Raw genomic sequence first — 26,901 nt, 5'->3', positions numbered from 1 at the left:
GGATAGTTTGTTGAATATGTGAGGAATCAATATTCAAGGAACTAATCTTATGAATTTTATACGCGAGGGATCGGTATAAATGATTTTTGAGTGTGCATCAATATTAGTGTTTTCAGATGTTATATATTATATTCATCCAGATTACAGACAAGGGAGATAGATGAAATTCAATCCCAGTTTCTTTTACTGTATTTTTCTAAACTTTTCCGCTTTTACTGTATCAATTTTACGCAATAGTTAATGTCAAATCAAATTAAAATCTTTGTATATATATGCTGATCGAGATAATTAATTATTTTAACTGAATCCGTTCCTCGTGGGTTCGACACTCTTACTTCAAGTCATTATACTACAGTTGACTTTTGGTACGCTTGCCAAGAGACCCAACAACGCACCGGATATCGCCAGAGCAATAGAGGCGATGGTAGCTGCTATGACGCAGCAGAGCACAGCCATGATGCAGCAGCACGAGGCATCTATGCAGCGACAGGCAGCGTCGCTAGAGCAGCAGCAATTGGTGATGCAGCAGATGAAGGCCCTCCACCAGCTAGAGGAGAACAAGGCGGCTGCCCCTGTGTTTGGCCCTGAGCTACGACCTACAGTCAGGGAGTGGAGTCTTGAGGACTTCCTGAAACACCATCCTGTGAAGTTCAACGGGAAGACGAGCCCTGACGCAGCAGACTAGTGGCTGAAGGATCTAGAGAGGATCTTTGATGCAAAGACATGTCCAATGGAGAACAGGTTAGCTTTCATAGTGTACATGCTCACCGAAGAGGCTGAGCACTGGTGGATCAGCACAAAATTCATCATGGAGGAGAGAGGCGAGCCTGTGACTTGGGAGGCCTTCCGGGGAAAGTTCCTCTCAGAGTATTTCCCCGATAGCGTCAAATACGCCAAGGAGGTGGAATTCCTCCAGCTCACACAGGGAGGAAAGTCGGTAGCTGATTATGTTGAGAAGTTCAAGCATCTCAGCCGTTTCTACACCTTGCCACTCGATGAGGAGTGGAGATGTCGCAAGTTCGAGAATGGACTCCGCGGCGACATTCGCTTGATGGTAGCACCCTTGTCCATCAAGGATTTTGCCGCTCTAGTGGAGAAGGCCAGGGTAATGGAGAAGATGAAGAATGAGGTAGAGGGTCAGCGGCCTCAGCAGCCTCAAAGGATTGGTGGACCATCTGGGTCCAAGCCCAGACATGACGAGCGGAGGAGACCGTATGACAGACCTCCTCATCAGCCTCAGGGGTCTAGGGGTCTTCCTCCCCAGCAGGGTCGAGTGCAGTGCTACATATGTGGGGGCCCTCATCTGAGGAGTGCATGCCCACATATGGAGGGTTATCGCCGGTGCAACAACTGTGGCAAGGAAGGTCACTTTGGGAAGGACTGTCCCAACCTTGCCAGGGCAGCAACACGCCCTCCAGTTCAGACTCCCCATCAGCATCAGAGGAGAGACAGAGGCAACAGGTCTAAGGCGACAAGCAGGGTGTATGCTATGACAGGAGCAGAGGTGACTGGTTCAGGTAACTTGGTTATGGGTTGCTGCTTGATAGCTGGTGTGTCTTGTTGTGTACTGTATGATTCTGGAGCGACACATTCCTTTGTGTCAAATGCATGTGTGGAATGGTTGGGTATGGCGGTGCGCGAGCTGCAGTGTGAGATTGCGGTGTCTACTCCGGCGTCGGGTTTGGTCAAGACGTCGTCCTTATGTGCTAGGTGCCCAGTGGAGGTAGAGGGGCGCAGGTACAGGGTGAACTTAATCTGTCTGCCCCTACAGGAGTTGGTGGTGATCTTAGGGATGGATTGGCTCTCTGTCAATCGCATTCTGATAGATTGTCGGGAGAAGAGGTTGTTGTTTCCCGACTTAGAGGAGTTTGAGTTGGTGTCTCCTTAGGGGGTGGCACGAGAGATTCAGAGTGGCGCGTAGTGCTTCATAATCTTCGCACGTATGGAGGTGGAAGAGAGAGAGAACATCAGTTATACCGGTAGTGCACGAGTTTGAAGACGTATTCCCGGATGAGGTACCAGGGTTGCCTCCCAATAGAGAGGTGGAGTTCTCTATTGATCTAGTCCCAGGAACAGGTCCGGTCTCGATGGCCCCGTATCGTATGGCTCCGACAGAATTAGTAGAACTCAAGAAATAGATAGAAGAGCTGATGGAGAAACAGTTCATCCGACTCAGCACTTCGCCTTGGGGAGCACCATTGTTGTTGGTGAAGAAGAAGGATGGGAGTTCGCGCCTGTGTGTGGACTACAGGCAACTGAACAAGATGACGATCATGAATAAGTATCCGCTCCCGAGGATCGACGACTTAATGGATCAGTTGCATGGATCATCGGTTTTCTCGAAGATAGATCTGCGATCGGGTTATCATCAGATCTTGGTAAAGGTTGATGATGTAAAGAAGACAGCATTCAGATCCAGGTATGGCCACTACGAGTATGTGGTTATGCCTTTTGGCGTGACCAACGCCCCAGCGGTGTTCATGGACTACATGAATAGGATCTTCCAGCCTTTCCTAGATAAGTTTGTCGTAGTCTTCATAGACGACATCCTCATCTATTCCAAGACTCAGGAGGAGCATACAGAACACCTGAGGTTGGTGCTTGGTGTTTTGAGAGAAAAGTAGTTGAACGCCAAGTTGTCCAAGTGTGAGTTCTGGATGAGTGAGGTTCAGTTTTTGGGTCATGTGATATCTGCACAAGGCATTGCGGTGGATCCAGCGAAGGTTGAGGCGGTGGTTCAATGGGAAAGTCCTAGGTCTGCCACGGAGATCAGGAGCTTCGTGGGGCTAGCAGGCTACTATAGGAGGTTCATAGAGGGATTCTCCAAGATAGTGGCACCTTTGACCTTGTTTACTCGGAAGGACCAACCTTTCACTTGGACGGACAAGTGTGAGGAGAGCTTTCAGGAACTGAAGAGAAGATTGACTAGCGCTCTGATACTTGTGATCCCGGATGTCGGGAAGCCATTCGAGGTCTACTGCGACGCCTCCTACCTCGGACTCGGATGTGTTTTGATGCAGGAGAAGAAGGCTGTGGCATATGCTTCGAGACACCTTAAAGTGCATGAGCGTAACTATCCCACTCATGACCTGGAGTTGGCGGCTATAGTTTTTGCTGTGAAGATCTGGAGGCACTATCTTTATGGTGCTCAGTTCCGAGTGTTCAACGATCATAAAAGCCTCAAGTACTTGTTTGACCAGAAGGAGCTGAACATGAGGCAGAGGAGGTGGATGGAATTCCTGAAGGATTATGACTTCGAGCTCCTATATCATTCAGGGAAGGCAAATGTGGTGGCAGATGCCTTAAGTAGGAAGACGGTACATACGGCACATCTCATGATAAAGGAGGTGGAACTGCTAGAGAGGTTCAGAGACATGAAGCTACAGGTGGAGTTGGGGTCTGAGTTCATTAGGTGTAGTACCCTGACTATATCTAGTGACTTCTTGACCTCAGTTAGAGAAAGGCAGTTGTTGGATGCCAGTTTGAATAAGATTACGGAACAACTTGGATCAGATGAAGCTAGAGACTTTGCTTTGGGTGATGATGGCATACTGAGGTTTCGGGGCAGAGTATGTATACCTGATGATGCGGAGGTAAAACGGTTAATTCTTGAGGAAGGACATAAGAGTCGTCTTAGTCTGCACCCTGGCATGACTAAGATGTACCAGGACCTCAAGGAGACTTTCTGGTGGCAGGGAATGAAGAAGGACGTGACACAGTTTGTATCAGCATGTTTGACGTGCCAGAAGGCCAAGGTAGAACATCAGAGGCCCGGTGGGATTTTACAGCCTTTGGAAATACCCGTATGGAAATGGGACAACATCTCCATGGATTTTGTGACCCATTTGCCGCGGACTTTTAGAGGACATGACACCATCTGGGTGATAGTGGATCGGTTGACCAAGAGTGTCCACTTCTTGGCGATGAACTTGAGAATGTCAATGGCCAAGTTGGCCCAGTTGTACATTAAAGAGATAGTGAGGCTTCATGGGGTGCCTTCGAGCATAGTTTTTGACAGAGACCCACGGTTCACTTCTCGGTTTTGGCAGACACTACAGGGTGCGATGGGTAGCAAGCTCACCATGAGTTCAACTTATCACCCTTAGACCGATGGCCAGTCTGAGAGGACGATCCAGTCGTTAGAGGATTTGTTGAGGACATGCATATTGGACCACCTGGGAGCTTGGGATGAGGTATTGCCTTTGATAGAGTTTACCTACAACAACAGTTTTCATGCGAGCATTGGCATGGCGCCATACGAGGCTCTTTATGGTAGGAGGTGTAGGACTCCTCTTTGTTGGTATCAAGATGGAGAGGCGATGTTGGTTGGACCAGAATTGTTAGAGCATACCACCGAGAAGGTGAGGATGGTGAGAGATAGGATGCAGGCCTCTCAGAGTAGACAGGAGGCCTATGCGGACCGTAGGAGGAGGCCTTTAGAGTTTGTAGCGGGAGATCATGTATTCTTGAGGGTGACCCGAACCACGGGCGTGGAAAGGGCTCTCCGCTCAAGGAAGCTTTCGCCCAAGTTCCTTGGCCCCTATCAGATCACGAGGAGGATTGGGCCGGTGGCTTACGAGATAGCCTTACCCCCGCAGTTGGCGAACCTTCACCCAGTGTTCCACGTCTCACAACTGAGGAAGTATGTGTTTGACCCAGCTCATGTGTTAGAAGCCGAAGATATACAGATCAGGGAAGACCTCACCGTGGAAGTACCCCCCATCACTTTGGAGGAGAGCAAGGTTGAAGAACGCCGAGGGAAAACGGTCAGTCTTGTTAAAGTTATTTGGGATCGGAGGACCGGTGACTCGACTTGGGAGTTAGAGGAGGACATGAGAAAATCACATCCACATCTGTTTGTCTGGTGAGTCTTTATTTTCGAGGTCGAAAATTTTCTTGTTGGGGAGAATGTAAGGCCCATTAAAATCAGTTCCTCTTTTCTGCCCTAATGTGTAAGGGTTGGCCTTAATCTTTTGGGCCTAAGGGATGGCCCATAGGGTGCAAAAGCCCTAAAGCTGCTAGGGTTCCCTTTGTCAGCCTCACTTTTGCAAATTCGTACCTAAACACTGTCCCTCCTGTTTCAAAGCTCTGCTAGGGTTAGCCGTCACCCTCTCCGAGCGAACTTCAACTTCTCCACTCCATGTAAGTTATTTCCGAGCTCGTTGTGGTTTCTACTAACTCTTCTGTGGCATTTCCGTGGGACTCTTTTGATAACCCCTTCTGCTATATTTTTTGGTTTCCTTCCAGCCGTTGTTCTCCTTCCTTGAGCTGTTGTGCTCTTACCTTTTGTGTCGAGGGCGTGTAGGGCTGCCTTGCTAGCTTATTTCTAGGTAAGGGAAGCTAGAACCCTTTTGTCTGGTGAAATGATGGTAGTTTTGATGGTGTTCTGTGATTTTTCGTGCTTGTATGTGGTTGTGATTGTATGGCATGATTTGTGTTGTTGTTGGGCATGATCTGTGTTGATAGCAGTAAGGAGCAGTGGCGAAGTCTGTTAAACTCGCCTAAGCGAGCCTGCCTCGCCTAGGCGAGATTAACAGGGACTCGCCTGTGTATTTCTCCATGAAGGGTCACCCAGGCGACCCACTGCACTTTTGGGTGAGCGAACGTCTCGCTTAGGCGAGGAGGGTCTCGCCTAAGCGAGAACGCGCGCAGGGTTCTAATTCTGGAGGTCGAGCTCTCGCCTAGGCGAAGGGAGCTCGCCTGAGCGAGGGTCCTCCTCGCCTAGGCGAGACCCTTCTGCCTGAGCGAGATGCTGGGCGAGAAGGTGGTTGGAATTGATATTTTCTTTGATTTCAAAAGTGGACAACATGCTTGTATGAGTATTCTTTTAAGTTTATGAACAGGATGGCCTTTGTGAATGAGGTGGTGTATGAGTTATGATTTGTGGGTTTTAACATGATGTGAGCATGACGATTGTATGAGATGATTCATGAAATTGAAATGATGAGTTTGGTATAAGTTTAACATGAGATATGAAAGGGTTGGTATCAATGTGGCATGGCAATGGTATGAGACAGAGCTCCATATTCTAGGCTCGAGAATAACGAGTTGGCAAGGTTTGGTTGGGAATACGAAAGATGTGGACAAGGAGAAATTGTATGAGATGTATATGTATATGTATATTGTGTGTATGCATGCCGAATCTGTTTGATTGATTAAGGAAGTTTGGTTCGTGTCAGTGCGTAAGTCCTTGGGATCTCTAGGTGAGATTCCCAGGGTCGTGCTTCAGTGGTCGGGACGTAATCCCATGGCCCCTGTTAGTGGGTGTCCATGGTGGTGCCCCATCTGTATAACTAGGTAAGGATTCAAGGTAAGGTTGCATCTTGACACTCTAAGGAGTCAGTTAGTCTCACCTAGAGCGGACTGACTCCTGTGGTGAGAGTAGCAGGAGGCCCGAAATTCACTAAGGGCTAACCTTGTGGTGAGGGAAATTGATTCATTATAACACTTGTAACACATAGCTCGGGGGTGATCAGAGGTATCCACCACAAGTGCAAGCATCCGCTGAATCCGACCAAGTTATATGTATCCAGATGAGTCGAGTCGAGTCGTAGTGTATTGCTTGGAAAGTCGTACATTCTTGTTTGATGTATGTTTAATGGACAACGAATATGTATATATCTGACTTTTTTTTATGAAATGATTTTGGCTCTAGCTTACCCTTTGTTTGTTTGATTGTCTTGTGTGTGTGGTACTTCTCTTTTGCGATGATCATCAATTTATTGATGTGAGCAGAAGCGAGAGGTTCTCGCGGTCAACAGGGGAACGGTGACTCCATTGCATAGCCCATCTGGGCTGGAGCTGGTGTTTTATCTTGTTGAGTTTCTTAGGGCTATGACCCATGTATTTCATTGACTTGTGACCTCCTTAGGTTTCTTTTAACTTTATGTCTGGTTTCCTGTGGTATCGTGGTGTGTCTTACGTTGTAAGGAATGGGTTTAAACTCCAAGACTGCACTACATTATTATTCCAGTGTGACACTTCTTTAATTACGTTATTAATTAAATGGAGTGTTTCAAAAACTACCTATGTAATATTTATTGAAAATAATATGTAGAGACAATTAAACAATATAAAATGGCTATCAGTTCCAATTAAAATAAAATAAAATTAAACAATAAAGACTCAATTAAAAAAAACCTCAAACAAACAAAAAAATGTATATAATAAAAACTCAATTACAAACACTCGAATCTTAGTTAAACATATATTAAAAATAAATAAAACCAAATAAACACTTACCCCAGGATTAGAATAGAAATCATTGTTAATCACTGTTGCTCAATGATTTTTTGCCTTAAAATTGGTGAACCAACACCCATTGAAAAAGCCATGAAAGGAAATCTCAATCCTAAATCGTGAATGAAAAATGTTACTTTCGAGAAACCCATTAGCAAGAAGAAATACATCACATACCTAGTCCCCCAAATGAACCCACAAAAACTTTACTATTTTTCTCTTCGAATTGGTGCAACAAATCTCCACTACCAATCTAAAATACCTATGCATTTGTTGAGGCAAAAACTATATTACCAGAAGCTCCTCCTATTTTTAGTACAATATAGATTAAAAGGTTATTTAAAAGTCACGTGCCATGCTTCAAAATTATTAGAGGAATAAACTTTGTTAATTGGGTGCGGAGGATAGTGTAACTAAAGCAGAATTTCTAGGTAGTGTAATTTCTTTAAAGGATTAAGTACGTTTTGGTTTCTCAACTTTTAGTAAAATTTGGAATTAGTTACTTTTCAAAAATTTTAATCAATTTAGTTTTTCATATTTAAAAGTTGGTGAGTTTAGTCTTTTTAACCAAATTTTGTTAAGTTTAGTTTACATTTCAAACATATTTATTTCATGATAGTATTTGAATTGTTTACACTGTTTGACACATTTTAGTTTCAATGTTAACTCAAATATTATCATAAAATGCGTTTAAAATGTCAAATAAACTTAACAAAATTTGATAAGAAGGACTAAATCCAGACATAGAGAACTAAATTGGTATAAAATTTTGAAGAACGATAAATTCCAAAATTCGCTCAAACGTATCAAAAATACATTTAACCCTTTTTAAACTTCATAGGAGATTTGTGTAATTTCCTCTTGCTATTTAATTTGAATAAACTTGACAATAATACCATATTTGAATAAATCCAATACCATTGCTTGGATTGAATTCGTTGTTTTAGTTTATTTTTTTATTATTATTTTTTCTAAATGACGCAACTCGATTTTTTTTATTAATAAAGCCTAATGAAATTTTATGTCAGATATCATCTGCACAAAATTTTATTTAAAAAAAAACGTATCCTGGTGGATACCAATATCGTAAAAGGCTATTTTGATTTATTATTCGTTGAGATAATTAATTACTGCAACACATATATTTAAGTTAATTATTATAAAAGTCAACAAATTTATTATACTTAGTTTATTAAAGTCAGTATCACCGGAAACAATTCTCTATACTAAATTCTTGATTTTTAGGATGATAACCTCAACAGTCATGAATGATATTACATGAAATGTATGTTGTGGTAAATTCAGTTTTAAACATAAAAAACTGAAGACAGAAAAAAGAAATGTTATTTTGAGCGATTCTGATAATATTTTGAGTTATTATATGTTATGTACATATGTAATATTTATCAATTTTATATACGACTAATTTATGAGAACCTAAGAATATCTATAATGAAAATTATTTTTTCAATCACCTTTTATCGACAAAAATTAAAAAGAAAATTTATGTAAAAGATATTTGTAAGATTTCTACTCGAATGTCGTAGATATAAATTATAATTATTTTAATTAAATAAAAAATTACTTTTTTTTTCTAATTTTGATATTTTATTACAATTTATTGGAATTATATTTAATTTAGTTTGACGAGTTGAATGTTGGTTAGAATGTTCTATAAGATGGAGAGAAATTTAGTTATTTCTTGTCTTTTCCGCGTCTCAAGCGACTATTTTCCACTGTTTACGTTCTTACACTTCTCTGTGCTTGTCACGTGTCCTACCTCACCTCCTCTTCTTCTTAGTGATCCTCATTCTTCTCTTATATTCTCAAAACTTATTTTGTCTCTTCAAGTTTGTTCTCATTGCACACACTGTTCATTTCATGCAGCTTGTGAAGAGTGCATCATGATGCCATTGGTTTGATTTTTCTGTGTTGCTGTAGCATTTGTGTTTGATTTTGTGTTACGACAATTGGTTACATCCTTGTTTATTTAATGATCTTTGTGGATGCATGTGCAACTAGTTCAACTGAATCAATCTGTGTAACAATATCCAGCAACAAGAGTGCTGCTGAGGAATATTGCAGTGAAACTGAGAAGCAAGGTTTATTACGAAATGAGTTGAAGTGTTTTTATTTGATCCCTCTGTTGATTGTATTAGTTGGAGGAATTTATTGTGATGATGTTCACTCCTTTGTTTGTGTTTATTTGCTTGAATTTTTTAAATAGTTTGCTTTATAGTGTTGCTTTGAGAAGGTTCTTCCGTGTGGTGCAACTTTTGGATAAGAAAAGGACTAATGGGTTGGCTGCATTCTGCAGACTGTGATGTTTTTTGTCTGTTTGATGAAAGTTCAGTACTTCTAGTTAGAAGGAGATTAAAAGTATGCTTTTATTCCTTAAAATTATTTTCAAATTTGAGTTTAGTTTCTATAAAATTTTAATACATTCGTATCAGAAGTGATGTAATTTTAGGTTTCTGTCTACTAAAAGAACACATTTTTGCAGTTAAAATGTAGAAACTAAATAAAGATGTGACAGATTAAAAATGTATTTTATCCTTAAATAAACTTGTTGGCTTTGGCTTGTGGGTAGATTAGCTTTGTTCTTTTGGCCAATGGTAGAACTCTCCAAGTTCATTGAGTATGAGATGGTTGTGAAAGGGAACTTGGTTGTAGTTTGGGGTTGGCAGGCTCTTGAGTTCATGTTTTCTGGATAGGGTGTGTGGTCATGCTAGTTATGTTCTTCATAGTGAATATGATTCAATGGAGTGTGCCGTGGCCTCCAAGTACTCCATCAGTTTGATGATGTATAGATATGGTGATATTTTGGGAAGTTTTAATGCAAAATTTAGCACCAATGGGCTTTTTAAGTTGAGGCAGTGCATTTAACAGCATTTTTGTTGCAGAGCTTCAATTATGTACTCATGCCAATTATCTGGAAGTGATTTTTTTTTATCTGTTCTTGTATTATTATACTTTCAGGTTGTTTTAGCTTCATTGGGATTTGAAGGAAAAATGTCGTTTAAGAGATCAAAATCAGGAACTGAAAAAACTCTATCTACTGAAGAGGAGCAGATAAAGGTACTTGACATTCATCTGGCCTTATTTTATGAATGTGAAATGATAAATCTGATGCATTGTTATTGTACATTAGTGCAGACTCTGATATTTTATCTTCCATCCCAATGTTTGCATTAATTCTTCATTTTTTAGGCAATCAGTTAATTTATCTTAGACGAGAGTAAATTTTCGGAGGAATTCTGAAGTGAAAAATTATTTGATTTCCCTTTTTGTCTTAGGTTCTAGAAGTCAAAAAGCTGATTGGTCCAATTGCTGAGAAGTGCCCAGTTCTGTGTTCGGATGCATCAATTCTAAGATACCTTAGAGCGCGCAGTTATAATACTAAGAAGACTGCAAAGATGTTGAAAGGCACCATAAAATGGAGGCTGGAGTTCAAGCCTGAGAAGATTCAATGGGTGTGCAACAAATGTTATTTTTTTTTTTATCTATCTTTTCCCATAGAATAAAATAGAATATATTAGTTCAAAGCATGAAAGTTGGTCAAATATGCTAGTTTTCTAAATGCTTACTAGTTCAGTTACTCTGTAAAAACATGTGAACATAGATAAATATAGCTCAAACCCAACTAAAATTCACTGTCTAGTTTTATAGGTGGAATTACTGTAACTAGGATAGGTCTATCATTTTGTAATACTAATTGTCCATGTAATTGCAAACAAGTAATTTATATGGCTTCATCAGTATAATTCTCTCTATCTCAGATTCTATTTTGTTCAGTCAATTACATAGATGAGTTGCATGCTGCTAACTAGATAACTGCTATATATCTTGTTGTTTTTTTTCTACTTTTTATGAAATTAGAGTGATGTTGCTCAAGAAGCTGAGAGAGGAAGGCTGTATAAAGCTGATTACTTGGACAAGCAAGGAAGGAATGTTTTTGTTATTAGACCTGGTGTTCAGGTAGTCTAAATTAATTGAAGAGATCAACATTCATTTTTATTTTGTGGTTGGATATCATTGTCAATATAATTTAAACTTGAATATATGATTAATTTAATCTCTAAAGTGGTGCTTTATTATCACTTCAATCCCTATAGAATTAACAAAATTCAAGAAAATATATCTGTGATTCTAGTCCAATGACTTATGTAAACCAAAATTACAGTTCGGGTTTTATTCTAAGTTTTGTCAATAATGGGAACCAGGGTAGTTTACAATTTCAAGGACTAATTGATGCTTTAGTCTTGAAGTTTGAGTGTTTTTGACCAAGACTTCTTCATCTATGCAATTTAGAGTACAAACACTCCAATGGCGCAAATCAAGTACCTGATTTACTGTTTGGAGAATGCCATATGGAATTCAGATTCCAATCAAGAACAGATGGTTTGGCTCATTGATTTTCAAGGGTGGAACACATCATGCTTGTCTATGAAGGTTGCACGAGACACTGCTCAAATCCTGCAGGCTCATTACCCTGAGAGGTTGGGCATTGCAATCTTTTACAATCCACCAAAGATGTTTGAGTCATTTTGGATGGTATGACACCATAACATCTCATGTCTTCATCACTGTCTACTTTTCATTGGGAAGGGAGGGGTGAGGATTTTGTGAGATGAGACTTGAATATGTAATGATATTCTCCTACTAGTGTTGTTTGTCATTAGGAGAGAAAATATTTTTCTCATTTGCTTGACTTTTTTATGATGTTTTCGTTATTTATGTTGTAAAAACTTAAAGATTCTACATGAAACTCGTTTCTTGAAAGAGAAGATAAACTTGTAAACAGTCAGTCTTTAGTCATATTATGCATTATCAGTTGGAGTTATTTTGTTGATTTTTGTTCCAACCAGAATAGATAAGATAAAGTGACTCCTTTGATTTATAAGTAGAAAGAAAAACTGTAATTTTGTTTGTTGCTTTCCTTCTCTGTTAAAATTTGCTCAATAACATCTCTTACGTTCAATGTTGTTGTATTTGTTTAGTGTTTTTTTATGTTTTTTCATTGTGGCAGATGGTGAAACCATTTCTAGAAACCAAGACTCACAAAAAGGTGATATTTGTTTACCCTGCAAACGCAAAAAGCTGCGCGGTGATGGAAGAACACCTTGACATGGAGAAGGTGGAATCCTATTTTGGTGGGAAAAATACAGTTGGATTCAACTATGAAGCTTATGCTCGGAAAATGAAAGCAGATGAGAGTAACATATCTCGTATATTTGATTTATGTTGTTCATCATCGCCTGGACTTTCAGTAACCAGTGCTTCTGTGAGTGAAGAAGCATCTAGTGAGATAGCAATTTGTTCAAACTTGGAAGATGCTGATGGCAGTAGTGCAAATGGAAAGCAAGATTGCTCCCGGTATGAATCCAATAAGGTTAATGAACCAAAAAAGACATAAAGGGCTGAATCAGAATAAAACTAGGCATAGGCAAGGTGCAAGGTGGATTATATTACTCATTCAAACTACACTAGAACTACACTTCAATCAGTATGCATTATAGGTTTGAAAGTGTCATCTGAACCATTACTTGTGGTCCATGGTCCATAGCAGCATGGATCCATATCTCACTGAAAAAGATAGAAGTTTGAGTTGGCTCATATGGCATTAGAATGTCAGCAAAATCCAAAAAATAGAAATTTCAGATTTCTTTCATGTTACTTTTTCCCTCTCTCCCTCAGTTTTTCTATCTTTCTTTGTGTTGTGGTGGGGTTCTGATAGGGTGTGTTTCAGTGATTGTGATTGCTTTTTGTTCAATGTGAAGCTATGATGAGAAACACCTACCACCCTTTCATGTACTGAGGTCCAATCCAAGACCTAACATGAAAATTTTGTAGAGATGAGGCATTTTCCATATTAATATATTTGTTAGTTCATGATGAGGTGTGAAGGTGCTGGAGTTCCATCATCAAATCAGCATTTTAAACCAGGCTAGTGGTGGTTGTGACTTTACAGAAAGGAAAGCACATGACTCTTTCAGGGGAAACATCTAACTTGAGAATTAATCATACTAATTAATTAGTACTATGAGATTCTATATTAATACAAATTACCATAAAGTTTTTTCTTAAGCAAAAATTAAAGATAGAGAAAAAAAAGGGAAAAAGGTTGCTTATCTTTTGATCCTTTCTCTAACTGGCTAAGCATAATTTACAGACAAAAAGTGAGTTATTTAGTTCTGTAAGGCCCTGTTTCATCAGAGCTTTTATAACATCTTGGTCTTATATTCTTTAGGGATAACAAAGGACATTCATGAGAAGTGAATAAATTGTAAATAAATAAATTCTAAAAATGAATTTTAATTTTATATTTGACTTGCAGTTTACTCTTAACACGTTTTATAAGGTAAACTTCAAAAGACATGCTCTGTCAAAAATTAAAAAAAAAAAAACATTAGAAAATCAAACAAACCCATTGGCTGAAAATTTTAAAAAGCACTAAAAATGTATGAAGACTATTTTTTTTTTAATAATTTTCTGGACAGATGAATGCCATTTTTTAAAATTTTCTCTACTAGTTCAAACTGAAGAGGCATAATAAAAAGAGAAATATAAAATATATTAATTAGTAAATAGTATTTATTTATTTATTTATTTGTAATTTTTAATCAAGCATTTCTCAACTTCTTACAAAGAAACAGTAATTATTTTAATACAATATTGTTGTCATAATGGCCTGTCAATTCCTACTTATCTTTAATGTGAATTTAAAAATGAAGATTAAGAAGTATACAACTTATTTTTGACAGAGAAGAAGGACATAACGTTAATGCTTAGTACATATACATCAAGACGTTTATCAAGAAATGAATGAAATTCCTAAGAAAATACTAAAATATAATAAGAATAGAAGAAAGGAGCTCCAAATACATTTTTCATGAAAAATAATATGTTTATGAAATAAAATGGATGTTTGGTACTTCAATTGAAATTTAGTCAATTTATTTTTAAAATAAACTGTTTTTATGAATATGAAAATTTATATCTCAGGCATGATTATTCTTCAACATTATTCTCCTTTCAATTTTTTGTCATGCAAATATTGATTTTTGTGTTATATAAAAAAACTTAATTGTTTAAAAACTAGCCTGGTTGTAATTATTTGAAGAAACAAGAATTATGATTATAATTAGTTGTTATAGTAATAATCAATTTTCAATATAACTATTTATTAATATAAATTAATTTTGTCCCAAACACACCTGAATATCAATAATTTCATCAATATTTTCACTGTATATTGAAATAATTACTCTTAAATACTACTTAATTACTCCGTCATTCAATTATTTAATATATCCTAATATAGCATTACAACTTTAATATTTTCTCTGTTAAATATCACTCTCATTTTCCTTAATCATTTGCAAATATTAATTACTTTTTCTGCGAGTCTATGACTTCAATAAATTATCATAAAGACTTCACTTGCCGGCGAAAATCAGGAATCCAATTTTCCAAGATTTATTAAAAAAGTGCGTTTGGTGATCACCACTAATCTGGAAAAGCACGCAGACAAAAAAGCACGTTTTGTGGAATAAATATAATAATAAACTTATGTCATCGAGGATGCAATTATCATGACCAACATTCATTTTTGATTCTCTACATTTTTTAATTCGGTTTATAAATTATGTTATATCAAGAGACGTGATTATAGAATTTAAGCGCGTCAGTGAAAAATACTTGTACAACACGTTACTAGCATGAAATATTGGAATTTGAATTTTTGCTGGTTTCTTTCCGGTCTTATTTCTTTCTTTTACTTTTAAAATACATTTATGTATTCTGATTTTTAATATTTTAAAATTTAATGAAATAAAATTTTATATTTTAAAAATATGAGAGATAATAAAAAGTATAGTTTTAAACGTGATAGAAAAAACAACAAAAGTTATTTGAACATGAACAAAAACCTTCAACTTAAAAATATTGATAAAGAAAAACAAATAGTTTATTGAACTAAACCAATTATTCGAATAGAAGAAATTAACATGAGTTGTATTAAGCTTAACGAAAATAATTAATACTTTTTAATGTGATAAATTAAAATTAGAATTTGTATTAAAAGTATTCACATTTAATGTTGATAGTGTCTTGAGTAGAGTTATTTTAATAAATAAATACTTTCAGAAGAAAGAAATGAATGAAAGATTGAATCTTGCATGAATCCAAAGTCCTAGAATTTACTCTCTCTCTTTTTCTTTTTTTATACATTTCACAATAACAAGAAAGCATGACAGTGAAAAAGGTTCTTTGGAGAAAGCAACATAGGAAAAAAAATAAAAATAAAAATTAGTTGTAATAATGTAATCATAGCTTTCTTTGTCCTTTTCTTTCTTCTTCTTCTTCGCCTTCAATCTTCCCCTTTCTCTTCTTTTGGTGCCGCTCCACACTCTCTTTGTCAAACCATCAAATACACGTAGCCAATACATAACACACACGTTCAGCTCCTCATAGTTCCTGTTGCCAATGGCTTGCCACATAGAGTAAACAAAAGAAAGGACATTGAAAAGCTCAGGATTCTCAATTACCCTCTGTTTTCTTTTGTTTCCACAATCATCTCAGGTGAGTCATTTATCTACAACATTAGTTTTTTTTCATACCCTTTTTCCCCTTTATTTGGTTAGGTTATAGTGTGATCACCCATAATTTTTCCTGGATTTCTGGGGTTTTCAGGCTTGGATTGATCTGAGAGATTGTTTTGATTCATGCTGAGGTACGTTTAAGTTTGAGTGATGATAAATTTCTGTTTTTTGTTTCCTTTTTTTGAGGGAACTGGTGTTGGTGGGTCAATGGATCTTATTTGGGTACCTTTTTTGTTTGTTCATGTTTGATCAATCAAAACAGGTTTTAATTAGGGGAGTTGTCAAAGGAGAGAGACAGAGAGGGGAAGATGGGATCAGAAATTGGAATCAAAATAAGGAAAGTTGTTGTAACTTCAATCAGAGGTGGTTTCAGATCAGCTTGCAATCATCCATTCCTTTTGGGGTTTTTGTGTTTCTTACTTTTGTTGTACAGATCTTTTCCTTTTCTGTTTTCTATTTTGGTCTCTGCATCTCCTGTTTTGGTCTGCACTGCTATTCTGCTTGGGACCCTTCTCAGTTTTGGGCAGCCAAATGTGCCTGAAGTTGAAAAGGAAGACAAAGTTACTCATAGCTTATCATCCTTCCAAGCTGGGTTTTCAGAGGGGGAGACTGTTTTCTCTGACAGAGATGAGAGCTACTTTGTGAAGGGGTATTCACAGAATATGAGTGATGTGGAAGAGAGGGGCATTGAGGAAGCAAGTTTGGTTGCTGAGAGGGATAATAGGACAGAAGAAGATCAAGACTTGCGTTCTGAATTGCCCCCAGATGATGCAAACTTGCTGGATATTCAGCCTGAGAAGCAAAAAACAGGGGAAGTGGTAGGCGAAAGGGAACTCCACAGTTTTGAGTTGGGAAAGAATAAGGAAATTCATGAAGAGAACCTGACTTCTGCAGCTGTTTCAAGTGATGATGAAGCTATTGAGAAGCAATATGTCTTGGTTCAGAAAATGGATGATGATACTTTTGAATTTGAAAATGAGAAATCTCCAAGAGATCATGTGGACTTTTCTGCTAGCTCATCGTGGAAACAGGTGGAAAATGATGACGATGGTGATGATAATGTCTCGGTGGAGTCAGGTTCTGATGGGGCTGAGAGCTCTTCACCAGATGCTTCCATGGCTGACATAATTCCAATACTTGATGAACTCCACCCACTACTAGACCTAGATGCTCCACAACCAGCTCTTGTGTCCCGTGATGGTTCTGATGCTGCATCTGAGAAGTCTCAGAATAGTGACGATGACAGTGTCGAATCAGATGATGATACTGAAAACCCTGGTGATGTGGAAGATGATGGTATTGATGAACCCGATGATGAAGAGGAAGAGGAAGCTACAGGTGGCAAAGAAGATGAAAGTAAATCTGCCATTAAATGGACAGAGGATGACCAAAAGAACCTCATGGATCTGGGAAATTTAGAGCTGGAAAGGAATACGCGGTTGGAGAATCTTATTGCCAGGAGAAGACAAAGGAGATTGATGTCTGAGAAGAATCTAATAGACTTAGACTTTGCTGATATTCCCAGTAATGTTGGACCTATTGCTACAACCAGGCGCAATCCATTTGATTTCCCTGATGACTCCTTTGCTGCCATGGGATTACCACCCATTCCTGGATCTGCTCCTTCTATTCTACAGCCTAGACGAAACCCTTTTGATATTCCTTACGACTCCAGTGAAGAAAAACCTGATCTTAAGGGGGACAGTTTTCAACAAGAGTTTACAGTGTTTCATCAAAAAGATGCCCTTTTTCGGCGGCATGAAAGTTTCAGCATGGGACCTTCAGTACTGGGGTTATCCAGGCAAGAGAGGTATGATTGGAAACCTGTCTTTGTATCTGAAAGGATGACTTCAGAGGGAACAAGTTATTCTTCATTTCACAGGCAATCAAGTGAAGTAAGTGATTCAAAGTTGAGCTCTGTTCCAGATACTGAATCTTTGAGTTCAATTGATCAAGATGACAGGAAATTCAGTGAGCAGGACTTGTCTCAAGAAAATGAATTGGTATCTAACATGGATAATGCTTCTGATGTTGTTGAACATGGAAGCCACACCTCTGAAGAAAATGATTCTGTGGAGATGATACAAGTTGAGGAGAGCAATGTTCTCCATGATGAAGTTGAGATAGTGCTGGGTGGGGTGGAAAATCCTTCTGTGGCATTTTATCCTGAAACAGGAGAGGTTGAAATTCATGAACAATTTAATGCAGGGGAAACACATTTGAGAAGAGAACCAAGTGACGAGGAGAGCGACAGCCACAACAGCAGATCAAGCCATTCTTCACTATCAGAAGTAATTGACAGCACGCCAGATCACAAAATAGAGAGTTTGCAAGAAGGAGATGATCATGTCTCTAAATCTGGAATTTCAACACAAGTTTCAGTACAGGAATCTAACTTGCAGCATGTTAGTAGTAGTGAGGTGGAAGATAATCACCATGTAGAACCTGTTTATGATTCTAGTCCCCAGGCTTCTCATGATTCTGCTCTGGAGTTTTCCGAGAGGGCAATGCCTCCTGCTTCAGTAGAAACTGCTAATGTGGCAGATAAGGAGTTGAATGTGCATGATCACAGACAGGAAAGTAATACTTCTGATCATGATAAAACTCAAGCAGCCTCTTCCGAACATCACGTGGAAGCCCAAAATGAGTTGAGGTCTGAGAAATCTGAAGATGTGTATGTTGCAGTGAATGAGTTATCTTCAGCTAATACATCTACCGTGGCTGAGCCTCAGGTTATCCCTGTTTCTGTGGATTCAAATTTGTCTTCAGATTTGGGATCAATAACCAGTGTGATCAATTCAGACTTAGTATTAGCTGACCACATACGTGCTGATTCTGAAATTCTTCACCAAGACAATATAAATTCTGTAGATTCAGATTCTGAAAGGTCACATCTATCAGATAATGAATCTCTGGAGGAAAGTGCACTGCCCAACGAAATATCGAGATCTTTTAGTGCAAATGTGTCTGTGTTAGTCCAAGATGCAGATGAAATGTTGGATTCTGGGGCTTCTGATGCCCACCATATATCTTCTGATGGTTCCTTTATGCCTGCCCAACAGGATTTGCATCTTGCACCAGCAGCAGGGCCAGCACCAGTGGATCATCCTAGTCCACCTGAAGAAAGCGGACATACAGAAAAAAATTCATCAAATAATGATGGCATATGTCAGATTCAGCAGGGTAATGCCTTGACAAGTTCTGTGGAGCAAGGTGATTTGGATAAGAATGTGGTTGTTTTCACTTCTGACAGTCAACATGAAAGTGATGAGAAGCCTTCTTCTAACATGGAGAATCGTAAATCAATCTCCGATAAATCAGTTGTTGCACAATCTTTTAGTGATCATGATGAAAGTCAGGTAAGTCACATGACAATGTATGCTTCCATAATCTAAGTAATTTATCTGCCAAACTTTTTTTTCTTTGAGGGTCCATTTAGTTATCAAGGATAATTACTTGATGATGTCATAAAAGGAAATAGTAGTGGTTTTTATTTTAATTTTGAGGACATGCTGTTGATAATATTCTCAATGCTTACGAAATCTGTATGGGATTTGGAATTCTACTTATCTGTACTAGCCATTAAATCATAGAATTGTTTCTGGGGCAATAACTGCTTACTCCCGATAACATCTGCATCCCAAAGAAATTTCTATACTACAAATTTTCCACTTTGGGGGAAGAAAAAGATCTTATCTTCTTTAACATATATTCAGAATCTACACATAGCATTGATGCCCTGTCACAACTTTTGTAGGATATAAACAAGCTGTAATTTTGAACCCAAATGGTTAATATGTATAAAAAAGACTTGTTATATTTTTTACATTTCAATTAATTTGATGTCCATGTCCTCTGCAAAAAAAAAAAAGTTATAAAATATTGTTCATTCTAAAAAGTGCTAAGGAAAAAAAAATTGTATTAATAGATGTTTTTACCCTTTTTTTACCACATTGAGATATTGAATATGGTAGAGTTAGCTCTATTTTTTCCATTCAAATTTAAAGAATGGACAATTGAATACCCTTCAATAAGTAAATAGATCCCAAACATATGCTGTTCTTTTTTTTTTCTGGGATTCCCAGAAGTCAGAATGAGAATGAGATGTCAAACACATAACGATGTTTAGTAAGAATATATATGTGAAGTTTAGTTTCATTGTACAAGTGATAGAATATTTTCTTTCCAAGTTGTAATTGTTTGAATTATGTATTCTATGACTATTTCTGCAAACATGATTGATGTACGTGAATAACTTGTTCCGTCCTTTTGACCTGTTTTTATCTGAAGCTCATACCAGCTCTGCTGGCATTGGGTTTGTTCCACAAAAAGTGTGATTATGGATTTAAGACTCTAAATTAGCTGAGTAAACTGATCATAATTTCCTTAACATTCTGCAGAGCTCTTATGCTATCCACGTTGAATCAGAGCAGAGTTTTGGCAAATCCAATGATGAAACTGGAGAGTTGCATGATGCGACTGAAAAAGTTCAACCAAGCATTTCTTCGGTGACCTCAGAAAAATCTCAGAACCCTGAATTCGGGTCACCCTCTGGTGAAGTGGATTTGGAAGTTGATAGGCATGGGGCAGTTGAAAAGGAAGCCGAAGTGCTAGAAACTGCAGTTGCTTCAGAAGAGAGCATGTCTCAGGTTACGGAAGAAAATATCAATGAATTTGATGACATGAAGGAAATTGACGAAGGATTCTTGTCAGAATTGGACACTGTTGGAGACTTTCGTGTCAATGATGCTGGTGTATCACCTCATACTGACACTGAACATGAGAAAACTGGAGATTCTCAAGTTTTTTCACTCCATAAGGATGTAAAGATAGAAGAGATTGAACAGGGCATCCCAGTTCTTGAAGCCAGATCACTTGAAGATGTTAACCTGGCTTTTAAGCAACTTCAAGAAGGAGTGGATGTTAAAGAAGTTATGCTTCCAAGTACTATTAAGGATCAGCATGCTAGCGAAGAATCTAAAGATCATCTGGAAGCTAATTCAGACCTTCAGGTTGTTGAAGCCAGATCTCTGGAAGATATTAACATTGCTTTAAAGCAAGCATCTGAAGGAAATAAAGGGGAGCTTCCAAATTCCTTGGATTTGAAAGCCACTTCAGTCAAAGTTGAAGAAACTGGAGTTGGCTCATCAAAGGTGAATGAATCCAGTTCTGAAGAAACTAGCAGAACTATGGCAGATAAATCAGAAAATGTACCCAACAGTGGCTCCAGTGACAAGGCAAAATCTCACAGTAAGAAATCTAGTTCCAGTTCCAGCTCAAGCTCAAGCTCGAGCGATTCTGATTGATATTGTGAGAGGCCACTTTGAGCACTGAAGAAAGAATCGTAAGTTTCTCATTTGTGTTGTTTTATTTATTTGTCCTTCAGTGATGGGAATTTAGCCAACCAAGTCTTGGCTAATGGTAGTGAGGTCAGGTTTCGTAAATTTTGTTGGATTGGTTTCTTCAAGAATGAGTTTTTGGTTTTATTTCTTGAAGCGTGCAGTTTTTTGTTCAATTTTATCCCGAGTGTGAGCAATTTGGCATATACAGGGTGAGTGTTTATTTCCCACAGGTGCATATTGTGTAGTCCTAAAAAAGAAGAAAAGAGAGAAATTGGAGTATTGTACATTATACTTTGATTGTAGAAATGGTGACTGGACTTTGTTTATTGTATACATCCATCAGTGGTTTTGTTTTTCTTTTCCTTTTCTTATTTGCTACTTTTTTCGTCACCAATACATCAGCAATACAATCTTTAGTTTTTGGTTCTAAGGAAAATATCTTACATCTTAACATTTTACATAAATAATAACTATAATCTGATTTTGCCTCTACTGACCAATTCAAGAAACCAGCCTTGTTAATTTTTGGATACTCTTAAGAAAATGATGAAATTCTGCCTAATATTAACTGCATTTGTTCTATTAAGTCCCAAATTTTCTGACTCCTCATTGAATTAGTCTGCATCACGTTCGATTGATTCCTCTTTAAAGTGTACTTTTACTGGTTTTGGTTGTAATAATTTTTGAACCCCAATTGTTATAACCTGTAAAAGGTACGTACAGTTTTAAAATGTTTAGGTATTTATGGTTGTTTTCATTTGTCAGCTTCAGTTACCTCGTTCTTTTTGTGAAATTATAATAATTTTATGTACTTGAAAACACTATATCGTTTGTCCACATTTTTAATGATTATAAACAGTTAATACGATTGAAATAATTATCCTGACAGTTACTATAATTAAAAACAGTAATCGAAATATGAAAGGTAAAATAATAAGAAAATATGTAAAAAAGGTGACAAACAGAATCCCCAGTATGAACAGAATCTTGTCTAGTTTCTGTGACATTTAGTAACAAACCAAAATATATAAACAGAATATCCGAAAAAAATTTATTTAGAATTTATAATAATATTTGACACTCCGAAAGTTATAATTTACCCTTTCTCTTAAAATTCAATGTCAAAAAAGAAGAGGGATAATACTTGAAAAGATATTTTTATATTTATTGCGTTGCCACGATAAATAGAAAAGAGAAGGCGTTACAAGGACACCCTCACATGCAAATTTTTATGAAAGAGTATGTTTATAGAATCAGAGTATCAAAAAATCAGTTATGGAATCCAATATAGTAAGGCAAACGACATTACAACATGTCTTGGTTAACATTTCTTTCACTGGCTCGCTATTTTTACTGTCGATGTTTTAAACAGATGAGATATTTCTCCTAATAATATAACCAAGTATTGTGACTAAGGAACTACTGCATTAATTTCTGGAAAGACCAGCTACAGCTTTTGTTTCTTGTTTGGTGGCCCGGAAGAAGTCTCAGCCTGCAAACACATTTCAAAATTGCACAATTAAATAGAATACCAGGGGCTTTTGCCTGGAAAGCTACTGCTTCATGAAATTTTCATAGGGCTTAATTTCTTTTCTCCACATTCATTCAAATATATAAATTTTATTTTTTATCATATAATATTTTTCTATGATCATCCCTTTAATGTCCAATTCTGTGTTTTTTGTGTGCATGTCGGGCGAAGCTATGTAAGCACTTTTGCGAAGAAAATTAACCAGAAGGATAAAAGAGGATTTAGACAATATAAGGATTGTGAACAAAAAATTAAAATGCTACAACCGAAAGCAAAAATCATGGTATTTGTAAGGGTGAAAAAGATATTCCTGTTTCTTTCCTAAACTTCTCTCCAGGAATATAATGTTATAGTATACTGAAAAATAAACCATAAGATACTATGAAAAGTTTAACGAGGACCTAAATTTCTGCCAACTTCAAAGTATAACATTCATCATAACTGTAAGAAAAAATTCTTACAGTATTCAGTTGTTCCCTGATGTATGTCAAGGATCTCAGCATAGCTTCAAGAGTGTCCCTTGTGAGAAAAAACTTCACCTCTTTTTCACCTGATGGAGACTTGCTGTAATCATGCAGCTACAAACGAAAGCAGATATCACAAGGAAATCCTTCGTAGTATAGTATCACAAAGGTACATCACAACAACAGCCAAAAGAAGACATTGCAGATACATCTTAGCACTTCATAATATCTAACCGCGTTAACAAAATTTTAGTGAATCCTTCTAAAAGCAGATTTTGATTCATAATAACTACGCTTAATACATTATTCTCTTAGTTACCTTGAGGCTGATTATAGCCACTCTATCCGCAGGGGATGATGATCCACGGTTCTCCATGGTCCACGTCATCGATTTGAGGCAAGGAAGGCTTTCCTACAATGTTATTTTAAAATTGTTACAATAAAAAACAAAATTAAATTCAGTAAATAGCCAAAAGAAAAGAGGAAGCAAGGGTATTTATATTTTACAGTAAGAGACTCAATTTAGATAATAAAGAAAATGGGTCTAAAATAAATAATCACTAATAACTAATGAGCACCAAGTACTGATATAGCTCAGTTCACCCTAGGTCATTTGTAACAAAAATCAGAGCACAACTTTTCCTCACATTCACACAGTAAGCGCATTAAGAATATCAAACCACTCATATTTCAAATGTGCAATGCAGTTCTAAGTTATCACGAGTCTAGGCAATCGAGCGTCAAATGCATACATCTATCATCAAAAATCTAAACCATCAAATGAAAATCGAACGTTCCACATTTTATTTCTACACGTCAGACATAAAACAGGCATTCAAATTCTGTATCATCAATTTTACATCAACGCAGTAGCTACATGAATTTCAAGACAACCGGCCGCACTGAATCCAGTTCCTTACCAGGTCATCACAAGGAGCAACGGCATCACACTGGAAGCAGGACGACGCCGTTTCGGAATCAGCGCGATTGAGCGGGGCAACAGAGGCGGGGTCATGCCGCGGCCAGAGCAGAGAAGGAGCAACATTGGGCGTTCCGTTGAATTGCAGCGACGCGTCCTCCTTCCATCGATCACTGTTTCTCCTCAACGAGGAGAGGAGATTGGTTCGGAGTTGTTGCGGAAGGTCGGGGGGAAAGAGTTTCAAGACGTCGTGGTGGTGGTCGTGGCGAGCGAGGTTGTAGCGCGCGCATTTTCGGAGGAGGGAGCGGAGGCACGCCAAGACCTGCGAGATAAGTGAGGTGATGGTGGAAAAGAGGGAATTGGCGGTGAAAATGGTGAAGTGAGAGGGTTACTTACGGGGTCGAGTTGAGAGAGGGAAGAGAGGCGGAGGAGGGATTGGAAGCGAGTCTTGTCGGAGAGGGGAAGACCGGTGTTGCGCGTGGACCAGAGGGTGCAGAGGATGAGGTTCAGTGATTCTTCTGATTCTATGTGCGATAGGTTGTGAAGTTCCTGCAGCACTTCACTCTCCTCCATCTGCTTCTACCTGCTTCCTGTACACAGATCAACATAGGTTGCTTCCTTCCTCCTCCTTTGTTCAATTCACTTCTAAACTCTACCGTATTCTCCACAAATTATTGGGGTTAGTTAAATAAAAGAGAGAAGGGATGAAAAGAAAAAAAAATAAGGGGAAAAGTACAGTTATTATTTGAGATTGGAATTTGATCATTTTGAAAATTTTATATAAAATTCATTCATAAATGTTTGGAATATATCTTTCTCATAGAAGGACTTTAAGTTTTTTATGAAGTGTTTAATGAAAATATTGAGTTCATTAAAAGATTTGCACAACTAACACATAGACTTACACGTATAATTAAAAAAAAAATAGGTTTTTTATTTTTCTTTCATTTTACACTTTTTTTTTTCTCTTTTTTCCTTCCTTCTTTCATCTTCTTTCCAACACTAACTTTGTATTTAAATGAGGAATTTCAATGATCCAAAGAAATTGAAATATATAGTATTTGAATTACTTGCAATTGAATTAGTTTCATTTCTTAAATAGTTTCTTTGGATTAAGTAATTGAAATATTTTGGATTTCAATTTTCTTATTTAGATAAAGCAAGTTAATATCTATTTTAAGGCAAACTCAAATTTATTCTTAAGTATGAATTGAGTCACCTCAACCTCACTTGACATTCAACTAAGGCTAACTCGACTTGACCTTCAGCCTAGGTTGACTAGGCTCGACCATCAACCCAACCAGACTCTACCTTCGGTCCAAGCGAACCTAACTCAACCTTTGGTTCGGACTGACATGGCTAAACCTTCGATCCAAACTGACTCAGACTATAAGACCCGGAAAAATTAAATAAATAAATATTTATTTAATATAAATACAATTAAAGGGATCTTTATGATAATTAATGCGGGGAATTATAACAAGGAGTAATAGTAGTTCAATTGGTTGTGCATGTGGAGTAACATTGAGGGAACTTGGATTTGAGTTTTGTGTATGTCATTAATGGATTAATTTTATTATTTAATTGTTTTGCATGTATTGTTGTGGGATACCAAATTATAAAGCATGGTCATGGACTTTTTTGTTCTAACCAATTAGTAATTCCATAATTGGGGAATTTTAACTTTTTTGTCCTAACCAATTAGTAATTCCATAATTGGGGAATTTTAATTTCTTTTTTTTAGTGAATTTCAAATTCTACTACTTTAGTTATTTGAAATAGTTTCTTAAAATTTTTCAATTTCAATCTCCTTTTAATTTCCTCATCCAAACATATCATTTTCCATGAAAGTATTTCAAATTCTCCAAATAAATGAATTTTAATTTCCTTTTCCAATTATGCACAAATGAAAGTAGTCTCAAAGCCTAATACCAATAACTATGACTTACCATGGTTAATAAAAGATAAATGATACCGTGGTTGTCTATAGAAAATGCCATCATCCCCTTTTTTCCCTCTTAAAAGGAATTCATTAAACCACCTCCTTTACTCACCCTTCTACCTTAAGAAAATAAAACAACAAAACTCTAAAATTAGGCAGAGAGCGAACAAAATAATCTTATTGGGAAATAATGTTCAATCCAAAAATATCTTTTGAAGAAAACTTCATCTTTTTCTTCTTCATCTTCACCAACCTTCAACTTCATAATTTTTGTAACATCCTAGCCAGAAATTACTTATTTAAAATTTTAAATAGTACAAATAATAATCATCTGCATTTATTATTGAAAATACTTTTCTCCAAAATGCGGAAAAAATTAAAACTTTATTTCAAACGTGCCAAATAAACAAATCCATAAAGGGTTCACCTATTACAATTAGTAAAACTATTCATAGCACTGATTACAAAATAATCCATAAAACATTATAAAAAAATCTTTATGTAAAACTCCCATGCTGGCCCCACTCCGACTCTAAGCATCCACGTGCTCACCTGAATCAACATCTGCTCCCATGTAATAAGTTACACGATCATCGCCAAACACACAAAGATAGGGTGAGCTCAAATAAAAGGAAATACAATATAAATTAAAAATACAATATCAAACCCATGACCTTTGTTAGAACCCCAATCCTTAATCCTCGACTTCCAAATCTTATGTTGGACGCCTCTTGATTCTACACCCTTTGATGATTATATTGATCGACCTTTGCTATCAAGAGTGTCTACTCGCCCCTCCGACTATAGGCCACCACCTAATAGTCCACACGTGGGAATAAATTTGTAACAACTACAATCCGC

At 37.3% G+C, this 26,901-nt stretch overlaps 3 protein-coding genes across 4 annotated transcripts; 2 read left to right on the top strand and 1 right to left on the bottom strand.

Moving 5' to 3' along the window:
• Positions 1-9,818: 9,818 nt before the first annotated feature.
• LOC114164359 (phosphatidylinositol transfer protein 3-like) lies at positions 9,819-13,094 on the top strand. The gene is made up of 5 exons (XM_028049001.1): positions 9,819-10,317; positions 10,536-10,712; positions 11,119-11,217; positions 11,551-11,793; positions 12,269-13,094. Exons 1-5 carry the CDS (start codon positions 10,153-10,155, stop codon positions 12,653-12,655), a joined length of 1,071 nt encoding a protein of 356 aa, XP_027904802.1. The 5' UTR covers positions 9,819-10,152; the 3' UTR covers positions 12,656-13,094.
• A 2,469-nt stretch (positions 13,095-15,563) lies between these two features.
• On the top strand, positions 15,564-21,543 carry LOC114194920 (uncharacterized protein DDB_G0284459). Its single transcript, XM_028085325.1, has 4 exons — positions 15,564-15,822; positions 15,934-15,973; positions 16,105-19,201; positions 20,243-21,543. The coding sequence occupies exons 3-4, from the start codon at positions 16,151-16,153 to the stop codon at positions 21,146-21,148; spliced, it is 3,957 nt and encodes a 1,318-aa protein (XP_027941126.1). The 5' UTR covers positions 15,564-15,822; positions 15,934-15,973; positions 16,105-16,150; the 3' UTR covers positions 21,149-21,543.
• A 900-nt stretch (positions 21,544-22,443) lies between these two features.
• LOC114176543 lies at positions 22,444-24,773 on the bottom strand. 2 transcript variants are annotated; one of them, XM_028061625.1, is made up of 5 exons: positions 24,495-24,772; positions 24,100-24,420; positions 23,499-23,591; positions 23,177-23,293; positions 22,444-22,676 (listed from the first exon to the last, which is right to left on the bottom strand). In XM_028061625.1, the coding sequence occupies exons 1-5, from the start codon at positions 24,669-24,671 to the stop codon at positions 22,632-22,634; spliced, it is 753 nt and encodes a 250-aa protein (XP_027917426.1). In that variant the 5' UTR covers positions 24,672-24,772; the 3' UTR covers positions 22,444-22,631. The 2 variants fall into 2 exon arrangements, with proteins under 2 accessions (XP_027917426.1, XP_027917420.1); XM_028061619.1 differs by lacking the exon at positions 22,444-22,676 and having other exon boundaries at positions 22,976-23,293; positions 24,495-24,773.
• Between the last annotated feature and the right edge of the window lie 2,128 nt (positions 24,774-26,901).

The sequence above is a fragment of the Vigna unguiculata genome, chromosome 1 (genome assembly GCF_004118075.2).
Source record: "Vigna unguiculata cultivar IT97K-499-35 chromosome 1, ASM411807v1, whole genome shotgun sequence".
Classification (NCBI taxonomy): domain Eukaryota; kingdom Viridiplantae; phylum Streptophyta; class Magnoliopsida; order Fabales; family Fabaceae; genus Vigna; species Vigna unguiculata.
This window is presented reverse-complemented; position numbering and strand designations above follow the sequence as displayed.